The sequence below is a fragment of the Pongo abelii genome, chromosome 7, assembly GCF_028885655.2.
Source record: "Pongo abelii isolate AG06213 chromosome 7, NHGRI_mPonAbe1-v2.0_pri, whole genome shotgun sequence".
Lineage (NCBI taxonomy): Eukaryota > Metazoa > Chordata > Mammalia > Primates > Hominidae > Pongo > Pongo abelii.
In genome coordinates, this window is record NC_071992.2 from 70,712,191 (window position 1) to 70,726,405 (window position 14,215).

Consider the following 14,215-nt stretch of genomic DNA (forward strand, 5'->3'; position numbering starts at 1 on the left):
TAGCATCTTAATAGCCAGCTGAATTAGAATCACGAAATTTGTCCTGCTGCAAACACTCACCTTGGTCACAAGCAAAGCTCAGAAAATAATAATAGTAATAATAATTTGCCCTTTTGGAAGGAGTATGATTGGGTGGGAGACTGTAGTCCCAGGGTATCTAGCTCTTCCTGATACACATACACACAAAGGGCCCTGTGTGACTGAAGACTGTCATAGTTTGTGGTGCAGCTGTGCTCCTCCCTGTCGCTAGCTGTCTGTTCCTTTTCTCTACTGTACCACATTTTTCTCCTTCTTCTGCTCCTTTACCAACTTGTAGTCTCTGCTGATTTCTACCCACTCCAGATGCCACCTTCTGCTCCCCACCACCTCCTTCTAGTGAGGGCATTGTCCTGACTGGGCTGTGTGCCATTTGAGGATGATGCTCTGTCTTAACTATCTCTGCATGTCTCAGAGCTCAGCGCTAGTTCATGACCCGTAGTGAGCACTCAGTAAGTGCTTGTTGAAAGGAGGAAGGATGGAGAATGAAACTGTGTGCCTTCTAAGGAGATCACCAGCCAATGGTTGTTTACTTTCTTTAACTTAGCAACAGGCCAACGCCAACTATCACATGTAATCTTAGGGTCTGGTTGAGGTCCCTCTCCTTTTCTATTTCTTTCTTTCACAAGACTTGTCATTTAATAGCGGATTTTATTTATTGCTTTCCTTGTACATAAAAAGATAGGCTTCAGATTCCCTTCTTCCAATTCTTCTTATCAAGTCGAATTCCCCAAACAGGGTGGAGCATGTCCGGCCTTTACCAGCATCATCAAGAGTCCTTCAGAGCTAGGAGAACATACTGGAACCAGGAAAAAAAAAATCTGCTGTGGGGCTAGGGTGACCTAGAAAGCTTTATCTTCTGCTGTGGCTGCATTCTGACCTTTTATGCAAATGAGGGATCTCCAGGAAGGAAGTGAAAGAGATTTTCCAAACTGAGTTTGCAGGTCCAGTTGCTATTTATATTATACTGGATGTTAGTCCTCCCCCCACGATCCCAGAATTTCACCCAAGAAAGCAGAAGTATACACAGATCTTTCTTCTGAAATTTATCCATGTTATAAGAGCCAGAGCAATGCTGAGGCCATATCATTTTGTGGAGACTAAAACTCCCAAATAAAGAGGATGATACAAATCTGTCTTTGGCTTTAAGCAATGAAAATCAAATGAAGTCTTTTAGTTAGAAAATTCTAGTCACACAAATATTTGAAGATAGTGTTTCAGAATTAGACTCAGGAAGATTGATTCGCTATATAAATAATTCTCAAGAGATCTGAATCATTATAAAGTTTGCTTAGATCTTTCAATTTCAAAAACAAGGGCTCTTCCAAGACAGAAATGATCATGTCTTCTTTCAGCGGTTTAAATTCAGGAAAGGTCACTGTGTCCTTAGATGAAAAAAGGTAAGTTAAAGGCAGAGGATCTCAAAGTTTATTGGCCATAAGCCATTGTGAGAAATACACAGAAACCTACTCTGTATATAAAGCAAACGTTTCATGAAACCATATTGACCTTTCCTATGTGCAGTGCTTTCTGACCTTTTCTGTTTTATTCTGTTGTAATTCATTTTAAAAAATACTGGTAATTGGCTGGACGCGGTGGCTCCCGCTTTTAATCCAGCACTTTGGGAGGCCGAGACAGGCAGATGACTTGAGGTCGGGAGTTTGAGACCAGCCTGGCCAACATGGTGAAACCCCGTCTCTACTAAAAATACAAAAATTAGCCGGGCATGGTAGTGGGCACCTGTAATCCCAGCTACTTGGGAGGCTGAGGCAGGAGAATCGCTTGAACCAGGGAGGCGGAGGTTGCAGTAAGCCAAGATCGCTCCACTGCACTCCAGCCTGGGTGAAAGAGGGAGACTCTGCCTCAAAAAAAAAAAAAAAAAAAAAAAGAAAGAAAGAAAATACTGGTAGTACTGGTAGTACCCTAAAAAAATCAATTTGTTGATCCCAAATTGTTGATCCCAAATGCAGATAGTGCCCCACAATTTGAAAAACACTGATTAGAAAATACATTCAAAAGAAGGTTCTGTTTCAAATCTGGTAAAAAACCATTTCCACTGAAGCTGCCACTTATTTAGAATCCTTCCAGTGACCACTGATGGTAAAATCTACAGCTTTGAAAAAGAGATAGCTATGGAAAGGAAATTCATTGTGAGGAATGGAGCCCCTCCCATATGCCAGATACTGTATATACTTTGCATGACATACAGTCTTCTCTAGAGAGGTTCACATCCTACAGAACAGGGTATCCACAAAATATGCAAAACATACAGGTGTGGATAGATACTGCTAGATGAGCACATAATTAAAAGATTAATCTCCTTTATTATGCAGGAAAATGTCATTATTATAATGATCTTTTTTACCCCTTAAAGCTATTCTCAGGATCAAAGATTGACAGTTCAGCTTCTGAATTACCCTGAGACATTTGACCACATTAAAAACATTCTCTATTACCAGGCCTTTTGCAGAGCTTTAGAGGAGTAATGAGCACCTTACTTCTCTCCTGGAGGTCAAGAATATGCAAATCCAGAGTCAGAGTGAGCTGTCACTCTGGCCAGGTACTGCAGATTGGAACAGTTAACTGCATCTGTGAAGTAGCTCCACTTGAGAGTATGATTGGGGTTCAGTTTTCCTCCTCAATTAATATCTTGCTCTTAAAAGACAGTGACGTCCACAAGATATGTAGCACAAACTACAGACAAGTGTCCTTCAGATTAACTGAACCATCGTTATTTTCCAAAATAATCCCTAAGTTTTTAACTATTTGGCAAGCATGTAACCAATTTGTTGGGCTGACTTAAGGATGCTGACTTTAAGTAAATGAAAATACCAATTATTAAATGAAAAGCCAATTTTTGAAAAATGTCTGTATAAGATAATATGTGGTAAAATTATTTTTTTCCTAAATATACTACAGGTTGAAGCTGAAAGCATGCTACCCTGCAAACGTAATTAAAGTTGAGAGTTAGGATTAGATTTGGGTGACTTATTTGAAATGTGAGGCAAGTCCAATATCCTTTTGTTATTAAAGAGAACTTGGCTGTGGCTCCTACTTAACAAATTTTGGCAAACTGAATGCTGTCTTGATCCCCTCCGTGCTAAAATTTATTTATTGAGTTGCTTGCAGAAATTTCTTTAGCTTCTATATTAGTTGGCAAGGGCTGCCATAACAGTACAACACACTGGGTAATTTAAACAACAGACATTTATTTTTCCAGGGTTCTGGAGTTTCAGAGTCCAAGTTCAAGGTGCTGCCCGGGTTGGCTTCTCCTGAGGCCTCTCTCCTGGACTTGTAGATGGCTGCCTTCTCCCTGTGTCTTCACATGGTCTTTCCGCTGTACTAGTCTGTGTTCTAATCTCCTCTTGTAAGGATACCAGTCATATTGGATTAAGACCCACCCAAATGGCCTCATTTTAACTTAGTTACCTCTCTAAAGGCCTTATCTCTAAATATGGTGCAGTCAATTCTGAGGTGTACTCGGGGTTAGGACTTCAACCTAGGAATTTTGGGAGGATGGTGTTCAACCCCTAACAGCCTCAGTAAAGCTTGTTTCAATCATGGTTGCAGGATGTGAGAAGCAAAAAGACCACTGCAGTGCTTGACCCTCTGCCAGGTTTCTAAACGGCATGGGTTTTTGTTTTTTTTTCCCACCCTAGGGAGAACTAATGCCGACGTGATGACTGCCCTGTCCCAGGGATACAGGATGCCCCGTGTGGAGAACTGCCCAGATGAGCTCTATGACATTATGAAAATGTGCTGGAAAGAAAAGGCAGAAGAGAGACCAACATTTGATTACTTACAGAGCGTCCTGGATGATTTCTACACAGCCACGGAAGGGCAGTACCAGCAGCAGCCTTAGAGCACAGGGAGACCCGTCCATTTGGCAGGGGTGGCTGCCTCATTTAGAGAGGAAAAGTAACCATCACTGGTTGCACTTATTATTTCATGTGCGGGGATCATCTGCCGTGCCTGGATCCTGAAATAGAGGCTAAATTACTCAGGAAGAACACCCTCTAAATGGGAAAGTATTCTGTACTCTTAGATGGATGCTCCACTCAGTTGCAACTTGGGTTTGTCCTCAGCAGCTGGTAATCTTGCTCTGCTTGACAACATCTGAGTGCAGCTGTTTGAGAAGAAAACACCTATTCTCTCCAAAAATGCACCCAACTAGCTCTATGTTTACAATTGGACATAGGACTCAAAGTTTCAGAGACCATTGCAATGAATCCCCAATAATTGCAGAACTAAACTCATTTATAAAGCTAAAATAACCGGATACATAGCATGACATTTCTTTGTATTTTCTCTATGCTTTGGCTTACTTGTTTAAAAACAAAAAAACAAAAAACAAAACTAATCCAACCTGTTAGATTTTTCAGGTGAAGTCAGCAGCTTAAAAATGTCTTTCCCAGATTTCAATTTTTTTTTTTTCCGCTACCTCCCAAAATCTGAGACTGTTAAAACATTTTTCTTCTATGAACACTGCTCAGACCTGCTAGACATGCCATAGGAGTGGCGTGCACATCTCTCTCTCTTCCAGCAGGAGGAGCCCGTGAGCAGGCACAGCTGCCCTGTGTGCTCACCGGAAGACACCGGGCTCACCTGGACCTCCCAGGAAAGGGAGAAGAGCCTCAGAAACTGCTCTGTGTTTAGAAAGAATATTTTTAAGAGTCCAGCTTTTTCATTTCCACAATTTCCTATATCCAGATTTGTTTTGACAATGTAGTTTGGAAGAACTAAGATTCTAATCTCTGAAGAACCTTATAGGGCCTTCTAAAACATAAGAGTTTCCTTTGTTGCTTCAAAGATTTGAACATTATGTTAAAGATCAAGTATTAATTTTAGTTGTACTCTAGGAAGCTAAAGTGCCACATTTGGGGCTATTTTTATGATTCAGCAATCTTTTCTAAATTGTGTAGCATGTGTATGAGACTATTTATACCTGAGGATATGAAGGAACATAAGTGACTACGAGGCTCTAATAAGCCATGGTGGCTGGAGGTTCAAGCAGTTCTGTTCACTAAATTTTTCTCCTGTAAGGTTTGAATGGAAACTTCTGTATCACATGATATGTTTCACTTATGCTGTTGTGTATATACCTAATATTTCTATTTTTGATTTTATTTTAATACACCTCGTCCAATAACATCTCAAGCTTTTTATTTGCATTTACATTTTCAGCTGTGGTCAGTGTAAAAATTGGTCATCAGCTGGAGACGGGGTGGTTAGAAGTGATTCAACAGAGCTACATGCTTTAAACTTGCCCAAGTTCTACCTCCTTCCTTTGAACATTTCAGATTGGAGAACCAAGGAGTTGATCACCTCAATGCCTGAACATCCGTTTATGGGGGCCAGATAGAATTTGTTTTCAAATGGGCTTAACAGGCATCATTAAAATTTCATTCTGTGTGTTTTGTTTAGGCTTGAGGTGCTTAGAAGATGGGATAAAATATTCTACTTTTCTCTAAATTTTAACTTTGTTTCCTATGTGATTTTTAAAAATGTCCTTTCTAAAATATTCTAAAATTATTGATTCACAAGTGCCATGTTCACAACGATAGAATATTATCGTTACATAATGTCTGCACAGTTGGTCCCTTGATTCAGTGGTAAGTTTTCTGTGTACACCCTCTGCTCGCATTTTATTTCAGAACCACAAGTATTACACGATATGTTACATGGAGAGGAACTATAAAGAATCCCTAAGGCAAAAAGAAGTCTCTAGAAAATGACTAGAGGTTTTTTTTTAGCATAACAAATTTATTTAAAGAAAATTATTAAATTTATCTTCACCTTGTTATGCTTCTCCCAGTTCCTCCTCTTCTTGCCATTTTCCACTTGACTTTCCCTCTCAATCAAGCATGTGATCCTTCCCTCCATGTGGGCCCTTCACCAGCTTGGGCCTCATCTCTGGTGTCCAGCATGTGTGGAAGTCACATGTTCCCTTGATGAACAGCACACACAGTCTCTTTACTTAGCTGTAGGTTTCCAGCCTCCCTGTGACAGACAGGCATAATGAGGGGCTGAATAGGTGTTTGTAGCGTTTTTGGGTCTCCAATGGTGTGCAAAATGGCTCATGTCATCACACCTCAGGTTATGTAGAGAACTGGAAAGACAGAATCCATACTCCCTACCGCCAAGATTCTGACTTAGCTGTTGTGCAGCGGGAGATGTATGTCAGTCTATTTTAAAAGTTTCCCCAGTCAACTAGGCACAGTGGCTCATGCCTGTAATCTCAGCACTTTGGGAGGCTAAGGCAGGAGGATCGCTTCAGCTGAGGAGTTAGACACCAGCCTGAGCAATACAGCAAGTCCCTGTCTCTACAAAAAATTTTAAAAATTAGCTAAGTGTGGTGGCACACACCTGTGGTCCCAGCTACTCAGGAGGCTGAGGTGGGAGGATTGCTTGAGCCCAGGAAGTCAAGGCTGCAGTGAGCCATGATGTGCCACTGCACTCCAGCCTGGACAAGAGTGAGACACTGTCTCAAAAAAAAAAAAAAAAAAAAAAAAAACAGGAACAAAAAAACCCTTCCCTGGTGAATATAATGTATGCTCAGTCTTGAGAGTCACCATTTGGGTTGTCCCATATTACAAAGCCCAGCCTTCTTTTTCCTCAGATGGTTTCATTTCTCAAAGGGGAGTGGAAGAGAAGGAAGGAGGAAAAAAACGTGCCTTCCTTCCTGGTGAACATGAAGCTCACTGAACCTAAAGGAGACTCACAGGCTAGAAACCGGTGTCCTTAGTAGTAGGGGCCACGTGGGGCTTCCGTGGCTTCTCCAGGCATACCTCCTGAGGTTCTGCAGAATCCCCTTGCAGAAAGTACTTCTGATGAGCCACTGGGAACGTGTATTGTCCAAGCCCCCTTCTAGGGGAAATTCACTGCCACAGAAGTCAGCAGCCCTGGCTGTCCCAAGGGTGCATAAAAGGATAATAACTAAAAGGAGGGAATTAATTTTGTTGCCTACACCAGGGATAGATCGAGGGCACTGAAAGCATCATAAGTGTAAACTCATTTCCATGTCAGCTTCTGGGGTCTGCTTTCTCGCTCTCTTTTTTTTTTTTTTTTTTTTTGACAGTCTCACTGTGTCATGCAGGCTGGAGTTGCAGTGGTGCGATCTCAGCTCACTGCAACATCCCCCTCTGGTTGGAGCGATTCTCCTGCCTCAGCCTCCCTAGTAGATGGGACTACAGGCACACACCATCTCGCCTGGCTAATTTTTGTATTTTTAGTAGAGATGGGGTTTCACCATGTTAGCCAGGCTGGTCTCGAACTCCTGACTTCCTCCTGGAGGAATCAGGCAATCCGCCTGCCTCGGCTTCCCAAAGTGGTGGGATTACAAGCGTGAGCCACTGTGCCAGGTTGGGGTCTGCTTTCTCTTTATTCCCCTTCCTCTCACAAACTACATCCGGGGCGGTAGCTGCTAAAGGGAGCCAATTCTGCAACCTCAGCTTCTGACACCTTCAAATAAATTAAATGATGGTCCTAGGGCTCGCTCCCCAGCTCTTCTGACTGTCACTGCCAGGTTCTACAGCCAGTTCTCAGACATCTCCTGCTTCCTCAGTCAAGAACACCTCTCAGATGAGATCAAACCGCCCAGCTTTCCTCTTAGCATCTTCCTTTATTTTCTACTTCTGGCTGGTGGAAGAGAGATTGTAGTTCTCTATTTCCTACATTTTAACTCCACGAATATTTTAGATTAAGTGAAGTCTTGCTGTTCTTCCTGATGGAAATGGTAATTATAAACATACAAAGATACCCATATACACATTCTTTACTCAGGGCCCTCTTGTGCTTTGGCAAATTATAAAAATTACCTCTAACTCACACAACGACCCTGGAAGATGTGGACAATGCGATCGCTGTTTCACAGCTGAGAGATCGGGAGCATTTAAAGCCACAGAAGGAATAGATTGGCTTCACTTCATATTGTTTTCCTTGTGAAATAAAACCAGTGAAACACCTTTATGTAGAATCTCCCTGACTCAGTTGAGTGTTCTGAGTAGGCAAGGGTATTACTTACAAGATGCACTATTTGAGCCCACACAGATGGAAGGGGAAATTTTTCCTTAAGTAATTTTATTTGTGAAGAAAAGTCATGCAAGAATTTAACTTACCATTCACACTTTAAAAGACAATTTGTAGAGACTACACTTCAGAATAAAATGTTTTGGCCAGGTACAGTGGCTCACACCTATAATCCCAATACTTTGGGAGGCTGAATCAGGACAATCACTTGAGGCCAGGAGTTTGAGACCAGCCAGGACAACATTATGAGACCCTGTCTCTACAAAAAAAAAAAAAAAAAAGAAAGAAAGAAAGAACAAAAATTAAGTTTCAATAGCATTTTCATTCCATTTCATAACATGAATATTACTAAAACTGATAAAAATTTTATCCCGAAAAGTTTTAACTTGATAGACATGTAAGAGGAAAAGCCTTCCAATTTAATTTCCTGTGTGCTAATAAATCTATTAAATACTTCAAGTCAGAGTGCCAAAAAGTGTCACAGAATTCCCGAAATGGCCACAGATATTCATGGATCTTGAATATTTCTCTTTAAGGGGGAAATGACAGGGAATCCTGGCGGCCTCTATCTCTAGGTCTTTGGAAAGACTTTAGAAATAATCTAGATTGGCCAATGTTCAATGTTAACACAGAACTTTTAGAAATAAAAGAGGCCTTAATCTACAGCCCCAAAAGTAGATACCATGTCACACAGCAAGAAAATTATCTGTGATTTTTTTTTTTATTATCATTGTTAGACTTACGCTGGGCTTTGACAATAGGTCCTTTATCCCTTATCTACCACCCTTAGGGTCAGGTATATTTTTGATGTCAGGTTTTTTAAAAAAAGATTAGGGCCAAGCATGGTGGCTCATGCCTGTAATCCCAGCACTTCAGGAGGCCGAGGTGGGTGGATCACCTACGGTCAGGAGTTCGAGACCAGCCTGGACAACATGATGAAACCCTGTCTCTATTAAAAATACAAAAAAAATTAGCTGGGCATGGTGGCACATGCCTGTAATCCCAGCTACTCAGGAGGCTGAGGCAGGAGGATCGCTTGAACCCGGGAGGCGGAGGTTGCTGTGAGCTGAGATCATGCCACTGCACTCCAGCCTGAGCAACAGAGCGAGGCTTTGTCTCTAAATAAATAAATAAATAAAAACAAATTTAAAAAGATTAATACAGTGAGTATATTGAATATTTGGTGGTAAAGCCTCAGTGAACACTGAGGAAGAAATCTTTTTTGTTGTTTTGTTTTGTTTTGAGATGGAGTCTCGCTCTGTCGCCCAAGCTTGAGTGCAGTGGTAAGGTCTCAGCTCACTGCAACCTCCACCTCCCAGGCTCAGATGATTCTCCTGCCTCAGCCTCCCGAGTAACTGGGATTACAGGCATGTGCCACCATGCCCAGCTAATTTTGTATTTTTTAGTAGAGATGGGGTTTTACCATGTTGGCCAGGCTGGTCTTGAACTCCTGATCTCAGGTGATCCGCCTGCCTCAGCCTCCCAAAGTGCTGAGATTACAGGCATGATCCAGCGTGCCCAGCCAAGGAAGAAATCTTTAATCAAAACATGTATGCATAAAAATGCCTGAATATTCACACTAAGTGAAATTGACTATAGCCTATAAATAGCTTCGGCTCAGATTTTGCCACCAAATGAGTTCTTAAAAGACCATTTGATTTGTAGAGTCTTTTGGATTTCGGCATTATGGATAAGGGCATGTGGACCTGCACCCCAACAGCTTGAAGAATATGCAAGACCTTTTAGTCTCAGGGGTGGATTTGATTCAAACAGAGGACATCCAGATTGTGGCCCAGAAAAACCCATTTTATGCATCCACATTCAAAAATGCAAAAATATGTATGCTGCTAATCATATATGTATGCTATTAATCATATAATCTCTGATCAAATACTGCCCTGGTGTAGTCTGAGATGTAGCAGTCCAAGTGGCGGGGGTGGGGCGGGGGGTGAATCTGGTGGTTTCAGCTGACCACAAGAGCTCCCAGCATGCTATGGGAGCTCAGACGGTGAAGAAGTGCAGTCCTAGGCTACCTTAGGAGTGCTGAAAGGCCACACCCAAGAAGAGATGCTCCTCTGTCACATGGAAGTCAGACCACACAGGAGCATAACCTTCAGGTCTGAAGCCTTGATGGCAGCTCCTCCAGTCTTAACCTGCCCTGGACAAGTCACTTTGGTTTAAGTGTTGGGCTGTGCCTGAAAGGACACGACTTGCCAGATACCACAGAACAGAAGTTTCTCCATTCAATGGGAGAGAGCAATGAAATCATTTTAAAACATTGGCTCTGTCAAAGAATTATGTTTCGAATCCTGCTTTGTAAAACTCTTTTTTTTCTTCTTCAAAGTAATTGCTCTGGTCTTTTTCTGTCACTGTAATTTAACTTGAATTCGTGTCCTCCGTGGGCTAATGGTATTGGTTCCACACAATGGTTAATCCAGTGCTTCCTAGAACACAGGAACCGCAGTAGGTGTGTGAGAGACACAGACATTGGCCTTAAATGGCCTGCTTTATGGTGACAAGTACAATGACATAAGGTATAGCAAGGAGACTGTTACCGGGAGAAAAAAATAGGTATAAAGTATGGTTAAGAAGACAGGAAAGGAGATAAGGAGAAAAAAAAGCTTCCTAAATAAAGTGACATTCAGGTTTGGCCTTAAAGGATGGACAGGTCAGTGGCAGCCAAAAAGGAGACATCAGGGAGAAGTTTCAGGAATGGAGTACAGTCAGGACAGTGAGGGCAAGGAAGTGTGGGGTCATCAAAGGACAGAGCCCCCCAAGACTTGTAGAATGAGAGCTGGAGCATGCCTCTGAATCGCCAGGAAGGCACATTGCAATGGATCACTGGGTGCCCCGCCAGGGTTTCTGCTCTGGGGTGTAGATCTGGAATGGAAGTGAGGAATGGCAGCTGACATTGCTGGTCAGGGACCTCCTTTCAGACCCACTGGATGTCCAGGTGCTGAGCGGTGGGAAACCTGGTAAGGCAGCATGAGGCCACGCCTTGGAGAGAAGGTACTGTCCCAGGTGAGCGTGAGCTTCTCAGACCGTGCTGGTGGCAGCACTCCACGGTGGAGGACGGCCTCTCCAAGGAGCGCAGCACAGAGGTGACGCACCATGGCCCAGAGCCACACTGCTGGTGTCCCGGCCCAGCTCTGCTTATCGTGCTGAGCTGCAAAGTGGGGACGATGAGAGTCCTTACCTCATAGGGCTGTTGTGAGGAATAAATGCAAGGATATTTCATTTTAAGCCAGGCATATAGTGAAGCCAATGTTTGTGAAATAAAGACATGAAATTAAGAAGTTTGTTGAATCAAGATGTTAAATAAGATGCAATGTCGGAAAAGCATGTTATGAATTCCAGTCAGTGGGCAGTGTGAGGGAGAGATTGAAGGAAATCCTATGAGGAGGCCATTATGGTGGTCCCAATGGAGGAGAAATGAGAGCCCAAGCTCCATGTGGCCTGCTGTGGGAGATGTTCTAGCAGCAGACCCTCCGAGGGTATTCCCCAGCACCCAGAGATTGAGTTTCTCTGGATTTGGGGAAGGGTGCAAAAGTCTGCTTGTTTTTTGTTTTGTTTTGTTTTTAACGCCACCCCCATCTGTGACATTTTATGTATGTATGTATGTATGTATGTATGTACGTATGTATGTATTTATTTATTTATTTGAGATGGAGTCTCACTCCGTCGCCCAGGCTAGAATGCAGTGGCGCGATCTTGGCTCACTGCAACCTCCGCCTCCTGGGTTCAAGCGATTCTCCTGCCTCAGCCTCCCAAATAGCTGGGATTACAGGTGCCCGCGACCACACCCAGCTAATTTCTGTATTTTTAGTAGAGATGGGGTTTCACCATGTTGGCCAGGCTGGTCTCGAACTCCTGACCTTGTGATCCACCTGCCTCAACCTCCCAAAGTGCTGGGATTACAGGCGTGAGCCATTGAGCCTGACCTTATTTTTATTTTTCTAGAGATAGGATCTCACTCTGTCTGGAGTGTACTGGCATGCACTGGTGCAATCATAGCTCACTGTAGCCTCAAACTCCTGGGCTCAAGTGACCCTCCTGCCTTGGCCTCCTAAGGCAGGGACTTCAGATGTGAGCTGGGACTTCTGCGGGAGCCACCATGACAGTGATTCTAGTATTCAAATAAGAACTCTGAAGAAACTCAACTAGGGAATTAGATTTTGGGTTGGCAGCTATTATGAGTTGAATTTTGTTCTCCCAAAATGACATTCTGAAGTCCTAACTGCCAGTACCTTATGTGACCTTACCTGCAAGTAGGGTTAATATAGATGTAACTGGTTAAGATGAGGTCACACTAGAGTAGGCTGGCCCCTAATCCAGTATGACTAGTGTCCTTATGAAAAGAACCACGGGAAGAGTCAGATGCACATAGAAGGAAGACTATGTGAAGAACGTGGGAGACGACGGCCATCGCCAAGACAAGAAGAGAGGCTGGAACAGACCTTCCTTCAAGCCCTCAGAGAAACCAACCCTGCCGACACCTTGGTCTCAGGCTCCCCGTCCCCAGAACTCTGAGAGGAGGAATTTCTGCTGTGTAGGCCACCCAGGGCCCCCAGGGCCCGGGGCAAGGGCTCCATGAGGAGTGGCTGCTCGACACTGCGTTTACACGCAGGTTTTATTATTACTCAGGTGTGGTGAAACCAACAGATCAGGAGACAACTGTTGTTGAAAGGAGAGTTTGCTATTCACAGTTCTCAAGAAGAAGAGGTTCACCGCACCATGCAGGCCACATGGGGAAGCACCATGGTGGGTCAGGAGGCAGAGGGAGCCAAGGGGAAATGTGGGAAAGAGCTTTTATTGTGGTTTCCGTGGGAAGGACCCAGCAGGTAAGCAGACTCAGGGTTGGCTGGTTTGAATAGTTTAAGGGCTGGGGCATAGGGGCTGTCCCTAGTCACCTGGTTCTGGCCCTGGAGGGATTAGGAGGGCAGATAAGGGTCCAGAGTGTGACAGCCCCACAGAGGAGGTGGTGGGAATGGGCGGCTCCGGATTGGTTGCTTTGCATTTGAATGGTGAGCTCCCCGGTGAGTTGTTTGCTTTCTCTAGGAGTCCGCAACCCTGGGAGGGGCAGTATCTCCAGGTCAGCAGGGCCCCAATGTCAAAGCATCAGAATATAGGAAATAAAAAGCATGCTTAAGGCACATGTCAAAGGCAGCAGCAGAGGAAGGGAACAAAAACAGGGCAGACCAGGGAGGGGTTTTGTCCTCAGAAGGGCATAAGTTCCCTGAGGGCAGAGATTGGGCCACACTGGCCTCTCACCCCCAGCACTTAAAATGCCTCTAAAACAAGCTATTTTTGCAAAGTGGCAGCAGAAAGAAAGGCTTGCAAAGGGTTAAAGAGAAGGGAGAAAAGGGAAGGAAGAGGAGGAGGGCAGAGATGCTGGGCCTCAGGTGGGGCCCGTGGATGGCTCCATCTGTGCAGCAGAGGCAGTCACGCAGCATCCCGGAAGCCCCGGAACTGACCGTACACACAGAGCAAACAGCTCAGAACAGCTGAGGGAAGTGTGGGAGAAATGACCGAATAGAAGTCCTGCACCATGGTGCCATCAGAGCCACACACTGGCAGAAAGCCGTGGTAGCTTCCCTGGGGACATCCTGGTGGTTGCTCTGAGCCATCGGTGCACACTGCCAAGCATGCACATCCTGCCCAGTGTGGAAGCCGTGCTCTGGCCATCTCCAAGACAGCACCCGCCTCGGATCCTGGATCTTTTTACCGGGATGCTCGTGGTAAAAACAATGTCAGCCAGCACCAAGGACTTCTGCTGAAGCTCAGCATCTTAGTTTGCCAGGGCTGCCATAACAAAGTACCACAGACCAGGAGGCTTCAACAATAGACATTTATTCTCGCCCAGTTCTGGAGGCTACAAGTGGAGATCAAGGTGCAGGCAGCGCTGCTTTCTCCTCGGCCTCTGCCCTTGCCTAGCCTTCCCGAGGCCTTCTCCCTGTGCTTCTCAGTCTTCTCTTCGTGTGAGTCGTGTCCAAATTCCCTCTTTTTATAACAGCACCAGTCCTGGAAGATGAAGGCCCATCTAAATGACCTCATTTGAACTGAATGACTGCTGTAAAGACCCTATCTCTAAATGCAGTCACATTCTGAGGCACTGAAGCTGAGGACTTTGATGTATGAATCGTGGGGACAC

The 14,215-nt window shown here is 44.2% G+C and overlaps 1 protein-coding gene across 2 annotated transcripts in view; it reads left to right on the top strand.

Moving 5' to 3' along the window:
• Nucleotides 1-5,187, top strand: part of LYN (LYN proto-oncogene, Src family tyrosine kinase) — a 133,070-nt gene extending 127,883 nt beyond the window's left edge. For both annotated transcript variants that reach the window (XM_002819091.6, XM_003777252.5), the window contains exon 13: nt 3,696-5,187. In XM_002819091.6, the coding sequence (XP_002819137.1) occupies nt 3,696-3,898 (203 nt within the window). In that variant the 3' untranslated portion in view covers nt 3,899-5,187. The remainder of the gene's footprint in view (nt 1-3,695) is intronic.
• Nucleotides 5,188-14,215: the final 9,028 nt, after the last annotated feature.